The following is a 14,300-nucleotide window of genomic DNA, read 5'->3' on the forward strand; positions in this document are numbered from 1 at the left end:
GAGTTCCCTGTGCTATACAGTAGGTTCTCATTAGTTATCTATTTTATACATAGTATCAATAGTGTATATATGTCAATCCCAATCTCCTAACTCATCCCACATCCCCCTTTCCTCCTTGGTATCCATACATCTGTTCTCCACGTCTGTGGGTCTATTTCTGCTTTGTAAATAAGATCATTTATACCAGTTTTTTCAGATTCCACATATATGCATTAATATACGATACCGGTTTTGTCTTTATGTTTAATATGTAATAATCCCATTACAACTACAAAAGAATAAAAATCTGTTAAAGACTACAACAACCTAGTACATCAGAAATTTGTACAAAATAACTTCAGAATGCAGCATTAAATGGGAATTAGTTCATTAGATGCACAAAAAAACAAACAGTAAAATTTTAAACCACTTAACTAGTATCGCCTATAATATTGTCTCACAACTTTGTCTATTGATTATGTCAATTATGCCTTCCAAAAATCTGACAACATACCCTAATAACTTCATGTTTCACCATTCCCTCCACAAGCTTCTTGCCAGTCCCCCAAAATGCCATGTTTTTTCATATTTCTATACAAGTAATTTCCTCTGCACACAGAATACCCTTCTGCCTTTTCTTCATCTACTCCTCTTTCAAGACCAACTTCTTATATCACCTCTCCAATGAAGTTTTCTGACAGTGCTCCACACTGCTCCTTGAACTTCCATAATACTTTTTTCATTGCTATAGAGACTTTTTAAACTTTTCCTAATTATTTAAACGTATGATTCCTTCATTAGACCATAAGCTAACCTGATTTCACAGAGCAAGTCTTATTTATATCTCTACTTATAGTTAGCTTCAAGTGCTGGCAATTAGAAATAACGGAAGCTGTCTATTTTTAAAAGACAGCTTTCTTCCTTTCAGGAAGAACCTAAAAAATAAAGTGTTTGCCCTGAGTTGAAAGTGATAGTTTATTATGAAGCAGATTCATACCTTGAATGACTTGGACAATTTGTTACTCTGCCCCTTTGATACTCTTGTCACATAGCCCACAAGCATGGAAACTATCTGAACAAATGCAAAGAAGCAATCTGACCTTGCTTATACCTACAAACCAATTATAATAAATACATAAAATTATCTGAAGGGTTTCTTGTGAGGGTAAGAACTCAAACAGAGAAGTCCCAAAGTCACTAATTCATTACTTATTGAAGTCTTGAGCAAATGTATCATTAAGACTTCACACTCAAGTAAAATTCATATAAAATTACCCCCACATGTAAATATCTCTTTTTCTTAAACAGCTACCTTCAACAGAAATTTCATTTCTAAAAACAGAGCTATAATGGAAACTTCTAAAATTTTACTGCAAACATGCAAAAATATGGCATTACAATACCCAATGTATACTCAACAATATTTAACCACTCAGCTCAATACATGGAGTATATTCAAAACCTAGCTTGATTCTTGCTGCCTGCAAGTCAAAGTAGCTGATGCAAGATGAATACATGCTTGATTGTTCTTGGCCAACACACATGCATCTTTAAGTACATACGCATTAGTAAAGTCTCAACCTATGGTCCTTGAACTACCAGTGAAACATGAGGAGCCTGCTGGTAGCCTAGTACTGCCCGACAAGCAGAAGCAGAAAGCTGGGTAGGGATGGTGAGGGGTGGCAGGGAGAATCAGCTGCAGTGGTCCACCAAATGAAGATAAACCATTCAGGTGGTCTGCAGTAAGGAAAAAGGAGAGAATCACTAAATCAGCAAATTGATCACCCAATTAATATGATCATGTTGCTTACCAAAATCAACTTAATGCTCCCTTGCAACAAGAGAAGAATGTGTTTCGGTCAAAAACCACAAGAGAGATAATTCATTAACATAAGGCAAAAGTTCCTAATTACTGTTATTAACACTCAATAATCATTCACATTAGAAGACTCACCTGGGTATAGTACTACTAGCAAGGTGCTGCCAAAGCTTTGCATTTACTGTAAGAAAATCAGATTTAAAAATAAAATCCACTAATTACAATTTCTCCATAAGAAAGACAGGTATTACAGATTAGAGCCATCAAAAATCAAAGGAATGACAATTCCTATCATTTCTAGTGGCTTAAATCTTCTGTCCATACTGTGTATCACTAGCAACTGATCCCTAAATACAAAATCAGATGAAAAAGCCCATTTAATATCCATAATGAGACTCTTCTTTCAAAATGTCTTTCCAACATAAATTCCAAAATAATCTTGACTGGGAAAAAATTTCAACCCTCTACTTAGTAGAAAACTGAAAACGAGTGGGACTAGCCCAGTGGAAGGTAGCTGATGAGGCGGGGGCTACAACATACCATGTCAGTTTTTTATGTAAACCAGAGTTTTAAAATCTTTTCTCAAAGAGGATTCAGCTTGCCCCATATGGCAGTATTTTCCAACTGTAGCTTCCCTGGCCTAATTTCAGTTCTCATACCTACTGGACCTACCTACCCACCCACAGTACCACTTACTGTATTTCCAACCTGCGTTTTCCTGCTGTATATGTCCCTTTTGGTTCTTTCCACACAACTCCACTCGTAGTCAAATAAGCCACCCTCTGCTTTATCAAGTAAATGCCTCCTATTTCACAGTGTGTCTCTCTCCAAATGGTATAAAATTTTATGCATCCCTCTCATAAAGCCCCAGAGCTCACCAACCCAAAAAAAAATATGAAAGATTTTTACTTCTACTGTCACACTAGGGATAAAAAAGGGGGAGACTTAATCTTTAGTCCTAGTCACGTTCAGTGTGCTTCATTTTTTACTATAGGCACAGTCCTAAGAGTAGAAGCAAAAGAAAATTCAATAAGCAACCTAGTTAGATGATGTGTATAAATAATATATGGGACACTGAAAATACATAAGGAATAGATTTGCATGATATTCTTGGAGAAGAAAGTAACTGATAGGCTTCCCTGGTCGCGCAGTGGTTAAGAATCCGCCTGCCAATGCAGGGGACACAGGTTCGATCCCTGGCCCAGGAAGATCCCACATGCAGCGGAACAACTAAGCCCATGTGCTACAAATACTGAGCCTGTGCTCTAGAGCTCGTGAGCCACAACTACTGAGCCCACGTGTCACAACTACTGAAGCCCGCGCGCCTAGAGCCCATGCTCCACAACAAGAGAAGCCACCGCAATGAGAAGTCTGAGCACCACAATAAAGGGTAGCCCCCTGCTCAGTGCAACCTGAGAAACCCCATGCACAGCAACAAAGACCCAACACAGCCAAAAAAATAAAAACAAATAAATTAATTTTTTTTAAAAAAAGTAACTGATGTCTTGTAGAGGATGTGTTTGTTCTGAAGTACACCAACCTCAAAAGGGCTGTTGGTATATTCTGGGGCTGGATGCCTGAAAAGTCTATCTTGTATTAGGATATGAGTCAAACTACAACTAAAATTTTTGCAACCACCACACTAGAATGAAAAGTTCAAATACAATCAGATCTATCAGTTTCACAGGCAGACCTGTTCTCCCATTTCCCAATAATTCAACAAAATCCAGTATACTAAGTACTTACTATGGTCAGGTCCTGAGAGGTGATTCTCATTTCTCTACCTTTTGTGAAATTTTCATGACTCAATTCTTAGTACTTTCCTCCTCTTTTTACTTACTCACAGCAATCATTCACTTTTTCACCTTCAGTCAATCCCCCAGGTGATTCCAAAATCCACATTCATAATCCTCAACATTTAGGAGTTCCATATCTAAACTTCTGCACCATCCTAAATGGTATCTCAACTTAAAAATTCTTCTGTCATCTAAACCTTAAGCCACCTCAATATTCTTGGTTACCCAGGTTCACAAACATAGTATTTTCTTTTCTGTATCCATCCCTACATCCAATAAATCACCAAGTTCTGCCATTTTTTTTTGTACCCTAACGGGTTCCTCACTCCAGTCTCTTCCCATTGTAAGCAATCCTCTATCAGTGTTTCTTGAACTTTAACGTGCATGGGAATCATTTGAGAATCTTGTTAAAATGCAGATTCTGATTCAATAGCTCAGGGCTAGGGCTTGAGATTCTGTGTTTCTAACATGCTCCCATGTGATGGCAATGCTGCTGGTTGAGGGACCACACCTGTGAGCAGCTGAGGCCACTTTGTTTTCCTTTATTCCCTCAGCATGTGCACAATTTATTCAATGGTATTTTTATCTGTTTAAATAGTGCTTTATAGTTGCTTCATGTGTACATATTTTATTACATTTTCCTAAAAAAGGATTCTGACATACTCAAGAAATAGGATAATGATTCCTTTTTTTGGAACAACAGCAACCAATACAAAGTTAGGCATACTATGGGTACTCAGTGCTTGTTGATTTTAAAATGTTTCCCCGGAAAATACAACAATCGCCTCTTAATTACGAAGTTGAAGCGGGTTAATGGATTACCTTTGTCAACTTTTTAGAAGCCATTTCACTGCAGGTGCTTCCCTGGTGGCCCAATGCAGGGGACAGGGTTCAACCCCTGATCTGGGAAGATTCCCACATGCCACAGAGCAACTCAGCCGGTGGTGAGCCACAATTACTGAGCCTGCGCTCTAGAGCCCACGTGCCGCAACTACTGAAGCCCACGCACCTAGAGGCCTTGCTCCACAAGAGAAGCCAATGCAAGGAGAAGCCCGCGCACAGCAACAATGACCCAACGCAGCCAAAAATAAAAATAAATAAATAGTTATAAAAAATAAAATAAAATAAAAACCATTTCACTGCAAATCAACCTTTTCACCAGATCTGACAGAGGAAATAAGCTTAAAACAGCTTTCTATTCATAGTTAAAAAAGCAAATGTTAATTTGTGAATTACTGGTTATAGATTTATTCTTTCTCCATCAGTGAAGGATTAAATACATATTTAAAACTGAAACTGTAAGCACAGGCAACAAAGGGAAAAATAGATACACTGGACTTCATTAAACTTTTGTGCATCAAAGACACCATCAAGAGAGTGAAAAGACAACCTACAGAATGGGAGAAAATATCTGCAAATCATGTATCTTGATAAGGGTTTAATATACAGAATAAATAAAGAACTCTTACAACTCAACAACGACAAAACCCCAAACAACCCAATCAAAAAATAGGCAAAGGACTTAAGTAGACATTTCTATCTATTAAAAGAAGATATTCAAATGCCAAATGAGCACATTAACATCACTAGCCATTACAAAATGCAAGCCAAAACTACAATGAGATACCACTCACTTCACACCCACTAGAAAGGCTATAATTTTTAAAACAGGAAATAACAAGTGCTGGTGAAAATGTGGAGAAACTGGAACCCTTGTATGCTGCTAGTAGGAATATAAAATGGTACAGCCACTGTAGGAAAGTTTGGCAGTTCCTCAAAAAGGTAAACACAGAATTACCACATGACCTATTAATTCCTAGGTTCTCCTAGGTATATATCAAAAAAGCACTGAACATAGGGACTCCGCTATGTGTACACCAAAGTTCATAGCTGCATTATTCACAACAGCCAAAAAGTGGAGACAATACAAATGTCATCAATAGATGAAGAGATAATCAAAATGTGGTGTATATATATACAATGAAATATTATTCAGCTGTAAAAAGGATTTAGTATTGATACTTGCTACAGCAGGATAAACCTGGAAGACATGTAAGTGAAATATACCACCAACAAAACAATAAACATTGTATGATTCTATTTATATGAAATATCTACAACAGGCAAATTCAGAGACAAAACATAGATCGGCAGTTACCACAGGTGGGGAGGGGAGGGGAGCAAAGATACTGCTTAATGGATCCAGAGTCTGTTTGGAGTGATAAAAAACTCTGGAAATACATAGTGATGATGGTTGCACGTTGTGAATATAATTAATGCCACTGGACTGTACACTTAAAAGTGGTTAAGGTGGCTAGTTTTATATGTATTTTACTAAAATTTTTAAAACATAAAACTAGAAAAAAAGAAAAAAACTAGCATTCTTTATTATAGCCCTGAGTTTAAGCTCTGACTCTGCCATTTGTAAGCTATGCCATGTTAAGCAAGTTATTTAATTTCTCCCAGCTTCAATCCATCTATAAAACAGAGATACTATCCACCTCCCAGAGTTGTTGAAGACTAAATGAGAACATAATCACAGCACCTGTTACATAATAAATACTGGATAAATGGTAGCTGTTGTTACTCAAAAACCACTGTTCTCATCAAGTAGGTGTTAAGGCTGCTATAAATGGATAGCTGAAAGAATTCCATGATATTCTCAAGACACTCTGAAATAAAGCAGTCAATGTTCAGCATTCAGAGTTATCCTCCTGTAAACCTGGAAACTGGTGACCGCCTGGGTCAGTAATCTTGGGATATCACTGAATGTACAGAATAAATGACACACCCAGAAAGTGAGAACCTACTTTGTACATCACTATTTTCATTAAAGAAATGATCAAAATATGAAAAGAAGGTAACTGGCTGTCTTCAATGAATTTCATTTTATTGTTTTTTCTTCACATATTTCTTATTTTTAAAAATCCTCAGAGATTTAATTACTTAGCAAATGCCTTGGGCTAGAGCCTTGTCTAGAGGACCTACATGCCAACCTCAGCATCACAATGTCATAATAAGGTGGAGAACCATACAAAATATGCTGTCTACAAATGTCAAAACAATTGGAAATTCTAGGAGTGTGGAAGCTTGGAGAGACCTGTTAAATGATCTTGCATAACTCCTGTAATATACCTTTCTTGATTAAAATTAGGCATTTAAAAAATGGCCAAAGTAGCTGAAACTCAAAAACTGAATTCTAGGCAAGGTATGCCAGAAGATACAGCAATTGATTCCAAAACAATAGACAACACAAATCCTATAACATGAATTAAGCAATTTCCATATTCTATAACCTCTTACAAAAAATTCTCAAATTTCTTCAAAGAACTAATCCACCTAGAAAGGAAGTTTTTCTCCATATACACACAATTATTTGCATACTTAAGAGACTTAGATTCAGAGGGAAAGGGAAAGTACAGTATCTCAAATAGCGAAAAAAGTTGGGTTTTTTTAGTCATCTTACTAAGTCTGCTGATATTCAGAAAGTGAAGCCATACTAAAACGGTGATGTTTGCACTATACCGTGGATGTAATTAAATCTGTCATGAAAAGCGTTGGAAACTGTACTTAACTCCATGCTGATAAAAAAATTTTCATAGGCCAATATGTCCGGATTAAAACTACTAACGACTGTTGTACGTCTGAAAAGTGAAGGATCTGTGCCAACACCCTTAGGAAAAAGTCTTTCCCTTCCCAACAAAAATCTATCATGATAAGCAAGAAACTATTTAACATGTTAACCTGAAACCCTCACCTGAGCTAATTCCTTTAAACCACAATTAACTCTTTAACTATCATGACAATAATGAAGAATAAAGGCCTCCCTAGTTAAATTCCAGAAGTAATCCTTTTATGCCACACAGCTCATTCCTTTACCCCAGTTACATTAGGGTCATGCCTTCTCTCCAGAAAAAAAATAAAGAGGTTTGGTGATTGAGGTTTCTTTTTTCTAAACTTTATTTCAAAAAGGTAAAGCACACCTTAAGATCCAGAGAACTCAGTTCTCAAAGAAACTGATACTATAGTTATCTAACTAGATACCATTGGTAATAAATTACCAAAAGCTAATACTTCTTGCTTTAAAAAGCCCATGCTAATAATGCCTGGCTGGTCATAAGTCACACTACCAAAAGGCCATAAAACCATAAATTGGTTCAAGTGCATTACCAACAATAGAAAAACGCTAAATTGTAATATTAAAATAAGTGTGAAAATTTTTAATTAAAACTAAACACTACCTATAACAAGCACACTACCTGTACTTACTAAAAAGTAACACCACCTATAGTTCAGTACCATTAATTATCACCTCAACCGCAGGAAGAATCGTCTGACCCCCAAGTTGATTTTAACCTAAGGGTGTTTTCAATCATGCCCTTTTTATCTTCCTGCCCTGTTTTCAGGGCAAATCTCACTGTTAATGTGCCACTGAGTAATTATGCTCTGACTTGAAATGCACTATAAAGTACCGTTTTCATGGACGATTTTTTCAAGACACGCTTCGCTGAGCTCTCAAACCATTTACCCAGGACTTAGACATACAGGATGCCCATACATTTTAAATGAAGTGGCATGGCTAAACATCAGGCAATTCAGGACATTCATCAGCCAAACCATTCATGTACATGGTTTATAGATGGAGCTTAGTGACAGGCAAGCAGCTGGTCTAAATGCTAGCTAGCATGTTAAGAAAAAGTTGTAAACTCACCCATCCCCAAACGACTTAGTCTAGGAACTTATGCCCCACATTTTGAGACGTCTAACACAAGGTTGGAACAAAACCAACACTGTCATCTTTGCTGTTCCTAAAAGCGATTTCTTATTTAAAACATTCTGTCCTCTACACAAGCTACAGAATGGACTCAGCAAGAGATCATTTAACTAAAAGTAGAATTCACTGTATTATTCTTCTGCTATACTACAACACCGATTGCATTAAAATACTCTCCTCAGCAAACTGCTTTTTACAATAAATAAGAAGTGCGTTTCATGTTACAAAAACTTTTACAGTACCGATTCTGCTAGGGTAAACGGACTCTCAGGCATCTGTACTTTTATCCTACATATTTTCCTTTACGTAAGACTGACAGGAATTTGACTAGCCCACCCCGACACTGGTCCAACACCCCCGGGCTGTAGCAAGAAGCCACGTTTTACTCGAGAAGACCGTTTCCCCACCCCTCGTTAAAGTAATGCCTGTGGCCGCTTGAGACTTCCCCGGCCGAGCTCCAGGAACTTGCAGGTTTAAATGGCCAAATTGGAACCAACCAGGGCAGCTGTCATCTGAAACTCAGGAAAGCTGAGACCAGCCAACTCTGCTGAACAAGGACGGGTGCGGAGAGATGTGACCGGGCGCGTCGGAGGGAAGGCATCAGGCTCCCCCCAACCCCCCATCAATTGGCTTTTCTGCAACCCCAGCGCCGCCATCCTGTTCCTGAATAATTAAACCAACTGGAGAGGGAGTGAGGTGGCCAGAGGCGGTTTCTGGTCCGAGTTTCCCGAGCCGAGGCGGTGGGATCGAGAGGCCGAGGGCTACACCCCCGGAGCGCTGAGGGCTTTATCGAGGGCCAGGGAGAAAAGGGGGCGACCCCGCGGCCAGCGGGGTGGCCGGAAGCGGAGCGCGGGGAGTGACGTGGAGGCAGGGATGACAAAGGGGCACGGGGACCCCGGCCGCGCGGCCCGCGGGCCCGCAGGGGCCGGGACAGGTGGCCGGGCCTGGCCGGGAACAATGGGGGGCCGAGGCTGCCCCCTGGCGCTCACCTACCTCCGGTGCCCTCCGAGTTCTCGTTGAGGCTGCCCGAGGAGTCGTGCTGGGCGCCCACACACCCGCCCATGGGGGCCCCCGGCGCCTCGTCCGCCACCTCCGGGCGCTCGTCCGGGCCCGCCGCCGCCTCTGCCGCCTCCGGCGCCGCCGAGCTCCGGACAGGCGCGCCGCTCCTCTCGCCCGCCGCGGCCCAGCCTCCGCCCCCCTCGCCGCTCCACCCACCGCCTTGGCTCGGCCCCTTCCTCCGCGCCCACTTCTACCTCAGTCCCCGGGCCGCCCGCCCGGCAGGCCTGTCCCGCGCGCCGCCCTCGCCTCCGGCTCGGCCCCGGCAGGCCGGGGCTGGCCCATCCCGGGCGAGCCGCAGCGCCCGCCTCACCCCTTCACAGACCCGCACACCCGCGTCCAGGCGAGCCCAGCGCCGGCGCCGCCCGACCGCCAGGCCCCATCGGCCCCCACGCCGCAGCGCCGCCCTCCACTCCCGAGGCCTGGCCTCAGCCGGGCCACCCCGGAACAGCCGGGGAGGGCGGGGCCGCGGGAGGCCGCGCACTGATTGGCTGCGGGCGAGGCCGCGGGCGGAGGGGTAGCCGGGAGGCGACGAGGCAAGAGGAGGGGGCCTCCGAGCTGGAGAAAAGGAGGTGACCGGGCGATCGCTCCCAGGGACTAGGCGTGGAAAGCAGGCGTGGAGGAGGGAGAGGCGAAGACGGGAAGAAGAAAAGAAGTCGATGAAGGGAGAGAGAGCAGGAAAGGAGGAGCAAAAGTGAGAAAGGAAAAGTGGAAAGGGGCGAAATCGAGTTTCTGACTCCTCGGGCGGCGTCAGCTCTTTCTTGTAGAAGTGGGTCGGGAGCGGAAGGTGGTGGTGCACAGAGCAGTAGTGATGGGAGACTCGCAGGCGGGGTCCCAAATAACTGGCAGAGGGAATGCATTAGGCTGGCCGAAGGATGAAGTCCCAGCACCTTTTGGATTTGTGTAGAGTTCAGTGGGTTGGTATCCCGAGTCTGGGCTTACCCTTGCCTGCCCCACCCCCTTGCCCCCTAAAATCTCTGTGCCCCATTATTAGACGCAGAGGCGGTCATTGTGGTTGCAAACTGAACTCAGATTACAGAGGCAAGCCATCCGGTGCAGGGAGAGATAAGCGTGGACCTTAGTTCAGGGGACGTGAGCTAGTTTCATTCCCACAGGACTGATTATTCAGACACAGTGCTACTTCTCAAGATCCTCCCTTTAAGTATCCTAAGTCGTCTTTAGAACAAAGTGAAATATAAATAAATAAAATACCCTGCTTTTTCTAAACTAGAATTTGGTACACTGACCACGCCCGACGTTCTTGGCGGTTGCTATCCCAGTCTAAGCCAAATTGTTAATGGTCCCTTCAGAATCGTGCTTCTTGCCATGATGCCTTAAAATTTTTATCACCTCGCTTGGGTCTTTCTAAAGCTTATTTCTGCCTAAGAGCTGTTTTAACTATCTGCTCCATTTTTATAATCAGATTTCTTTTTTTAACATCCTGGGTCAGCTTTTGCTTAGCATTAAAGAAACAGATTTAAGTAAAATACCTAGGAAAGAGAATCTATGCAGCTTGGAATTTGCATTTAAATATATTTTCATACACTGCTGGTGGAAGTGTAAATTGGTTCAATCTTTTTGCAAAGCAATTTGGAAACACAGATCAAGAGCCTTAGAAATGTTCACACCCTTTGACTCAGGATTATCCCACATGTGGGAATCTAGCTCACAGAAACAGTCCAAAAGAGAGACAAAGATTCATTTCATAATCAGATTAAAATGAATGTCCAACGAACAAACAAAACCCTATACTTATATGAAAATACAGAAATGCCTTGTGAGAAATAGAAGTCTGCTATATCAAATTTATACTGACAAATTAGCGTTGTCCTGGGTACTCATGAACATTCAAAGAGCTTATATACAAGTGACATCTTTATGAGTTTTCAGAGAGTGCTCTGATATTCAGTTACTGTGTTATAAAGCCTTCTATCTGATCATTCTCTGCTAAGTATTCACATTGGCAGATGGACACATCACTTCGTCACTTCCCCAAAGGAGAGAAGCTGCATACTGATATCTTCAAAGGGATTGCTTTGTTCTAAATTTTGCTCTAGAAACTGTAGAAACCAAGACTTCCACAATGTCTATTAAACAGATGGTAGGCACCCAAGCGATGAGTGCTTTCTGAGGAGCATTGAGGAGTTGGCACTAGGAAGAGAGAACAATGTCATTGAGAAATTCTTAGCCATGGATGTTCTCCACCTTGCCTTTATCTTAAACCAGAGACAGAAATTCCCAGGAGAGAGTAATGTGGTAGTTAAGGGCCCCACAGAATCTGGCTTTATCCTGTACTAGCTGTATGACCTTAAATTTCTGTACAGCTCAGTTTCCTCACCTGTAAAATTGGGCCAATAATAATGCTGCAAACCCTGTGGGAACTCCTTATTAACTCTCCTCCTTACTTCACCTCTAGCATCACCTGTCTAACCATACTGCATGACCCAATCCACTTAAGATGTTTTATATAAACATGCCTTTTTCTACTTTTTTATAACATCTTTATTGAGGTATAATTCATATATCATAAATTCACCAGTTTAAAGGGTAGGATTCAAATAAATTGGTGCAGCCACCATGGAAAACAGCATGGCGATTCCTCAAAAAATTAAGAATAAAACTACCATGTGATGCAGCAATTCCACTACTGGGTATTTATCCAAAAAAATTAAAAACACTAACTTGGGACTTCCCTGGTGGCGCAGTGGTTAAGAATCTGCCTGCCGATGCAGAGAACATGGGTTCGAGCCCTGGTCCAGGAATATCCTACATGCCGTGGAGCAACTGAGCCCGCATGCCACAACTACTGAGCCCGCGTGCCACAACTACTGAAGCCCACGCACCTACAGCCTGTGCTCCGCAACAAGAGAAGCCACCGCAGTGAGAAGCCCACGCACCGCAACAAAGAGTAGCCCCTGCTCACCACAACTAGAAAAGGCCGCGCAGCAACGAAGACCCAACGCAGCCAAAAATAAATAAATTTATATAAGAAAACCCCACTAACTTGAAGAGATGTGTGTACCCCCATGTTCATTGTGGCACTATTTACAATAGGCAAGATATGGAAACAACCTAAGTGTGACCAGTGAACGAATAGAGAAAATGTGGTGTATATATACAATGGAATATTAATTGAGCCATAAAAAGGAGACCTTGTCATCTGTGACAACATAGATGGACCTCGAGGGCATTATGCTATGTGAAATAAGTCAGACAGAGAGAGATAAATACTGTATGATCTTACTTACCTGTGGAATCTAAAAAAAACAATGTAACTCATAGATACAGAAAACAGGTGGTTGCCAGAGGCAGCAGGTGGTGTGTTAGCAAAATGGGTGAAGGGATCAAAGGTACAAACTTCCAGTTATAAAAGAAATAAGTCACGGTGATTTAAGGTACAGCATGGTGGCTAAAGTTAATAACACTGTATTGCATATTTGAAATTTGCTAATGGACCCTTCATACAAATGGGGATTATATGAGGTCTTTTGTGACTTGTTTCTCTCATGTAGCATAATGTTTTCAAAGTTCATCCATGTTGTAGCACGTATCAGTACTTCATTCCTTTTTATGACTAAATAATATTCCATTGTGTGGGTATACTACATTTTGTTTGTCTATACGTCAGTTGATGAGCATTTAGGTTGTTTCCGCTTTTTGGCTATTATGAATAAAGCTGTTGTGAACATTCATATACAAGTTTTTGTGTGAATGTAGTTTTCAATTGTTCTGGGTAGATACTTAGCGGTGAAATTGTTTGGTCATATAGTAACTCTATGTTTAAGTTTTTGAGGAATTGGCAAACTGAATTTTCCAAAACAGCTGTACCATTTTATATTCCCACTAGCAGTTTATAAGGGGATATAAAATGGTGCAGCCATTTTGGGTATGTAGGGTATCTCATTGGGATTTTGACTTGCATTTCCCCAATGACTAATAATGTTGAGTGTCTTTTCATGTGCTTATTGACCATTTGTATCTGTTTTTGGAAAAATGTCTACTCAGATCCTTGGCCCATTTAAAAATAGGATTATTTGTCTTTTTATATTGAGTAGTAAGGGTTCATCATATATTCTGATGAATATCCCTTAGCAGATATATGATTTGCAAATATTGTCTCCCATTGTGGATTGTCTTCTAATTTTGTTGATATTGCACCTTTGAAGCATGAAAGTTTTTAATTTTGATAAAAAGTCTATTTTACCTATATTTTCTTTGGTTTCTTGTGCTTTGGACCTCATACCTAAGAAACCATTATCTAATCCAAAGTCATGAAGATTTATGCTTGTTTTCCTCTAAGAGTTTTACAATTTCAGCTCTGACTTTTAGGTCTTTAAGCCACTTTGAGTTAATTTTTATATATGGTATGAAGTAGGGGTCCAACTTCATTCTCTTGCATGTGGATTTCCAGTGTCCCAGCATTTGTTGGAAAGACTCTTCTTTATCCCATTGAATTGTCTTGGCACCCTTTTTGAAAATCAGTTGACCATAAATGTTTGAGTTTATTTCCGGACTCAATTCTATTTCTTCTTTATGTCTACATTAGTCTTTATGTCTGTTTTTATGCCAGTACCACACTATCTTGATTACTGTAGTTTTATAGTAAGTTTTGAAGTTGGGAAGTATGAACCTCCAACTTTATTCTCCTTTTCAAGATTATTTTGGCTTTCTGGATTTCTTACATTTCCATATATATTTTATCAGCTTTTCCATTTCTGAAAAAAAAAAGACAGCTGGAATTTTGATGGGAAATGTGTTGAAACTGTAGATCAGTTTAGTGAGTATTGCCGTCTTAACAATATTAACCTTCCAATTGAGGAACATGGATGTCTTTCCACTTATTATGTCTTAAATTCCTCTCAATGACATTTTATCG

General features: G+C 40.8%; 1 protein-coding gene across 1 annotated transcript in view; it reads right to left on the minus strand.

Moving 5' to 3' along the window:
• UBTD2 (ubiquitin domain containing 2) overlaps positions 1-9,541 on the minus strand; it is a 57,054-nt gene extending 47,513 nt beyond the window's left edge. Inside the window, exon 1 of the mRNA XM_082650563.1 lies at positions 9,362-9,541. Within this exon, the coding sequence (XP_082506689.1) occupies positions 9,362-9,431 (70 nt within the window). The 5' untranslated portion in view covers positions 9,432-9,541. The remainder of the gene's footprint in view (positions 1-9,361) is intronic.
• Between the last annotated feature and the right edge of the window lie 4,759 nt (positions 9,542-14,300).

Source organism: Grampus griseus (genome assembly GCF_964374135.1).
Source record: "Grampus griseus genome assembly, chromosome: 3".
Lineage (NCBI taxonomy): Eukaryota > Metazoa > Chordata > Mammalia > Artiodactyla > Delphinidae > Grampus > Grampus griseus.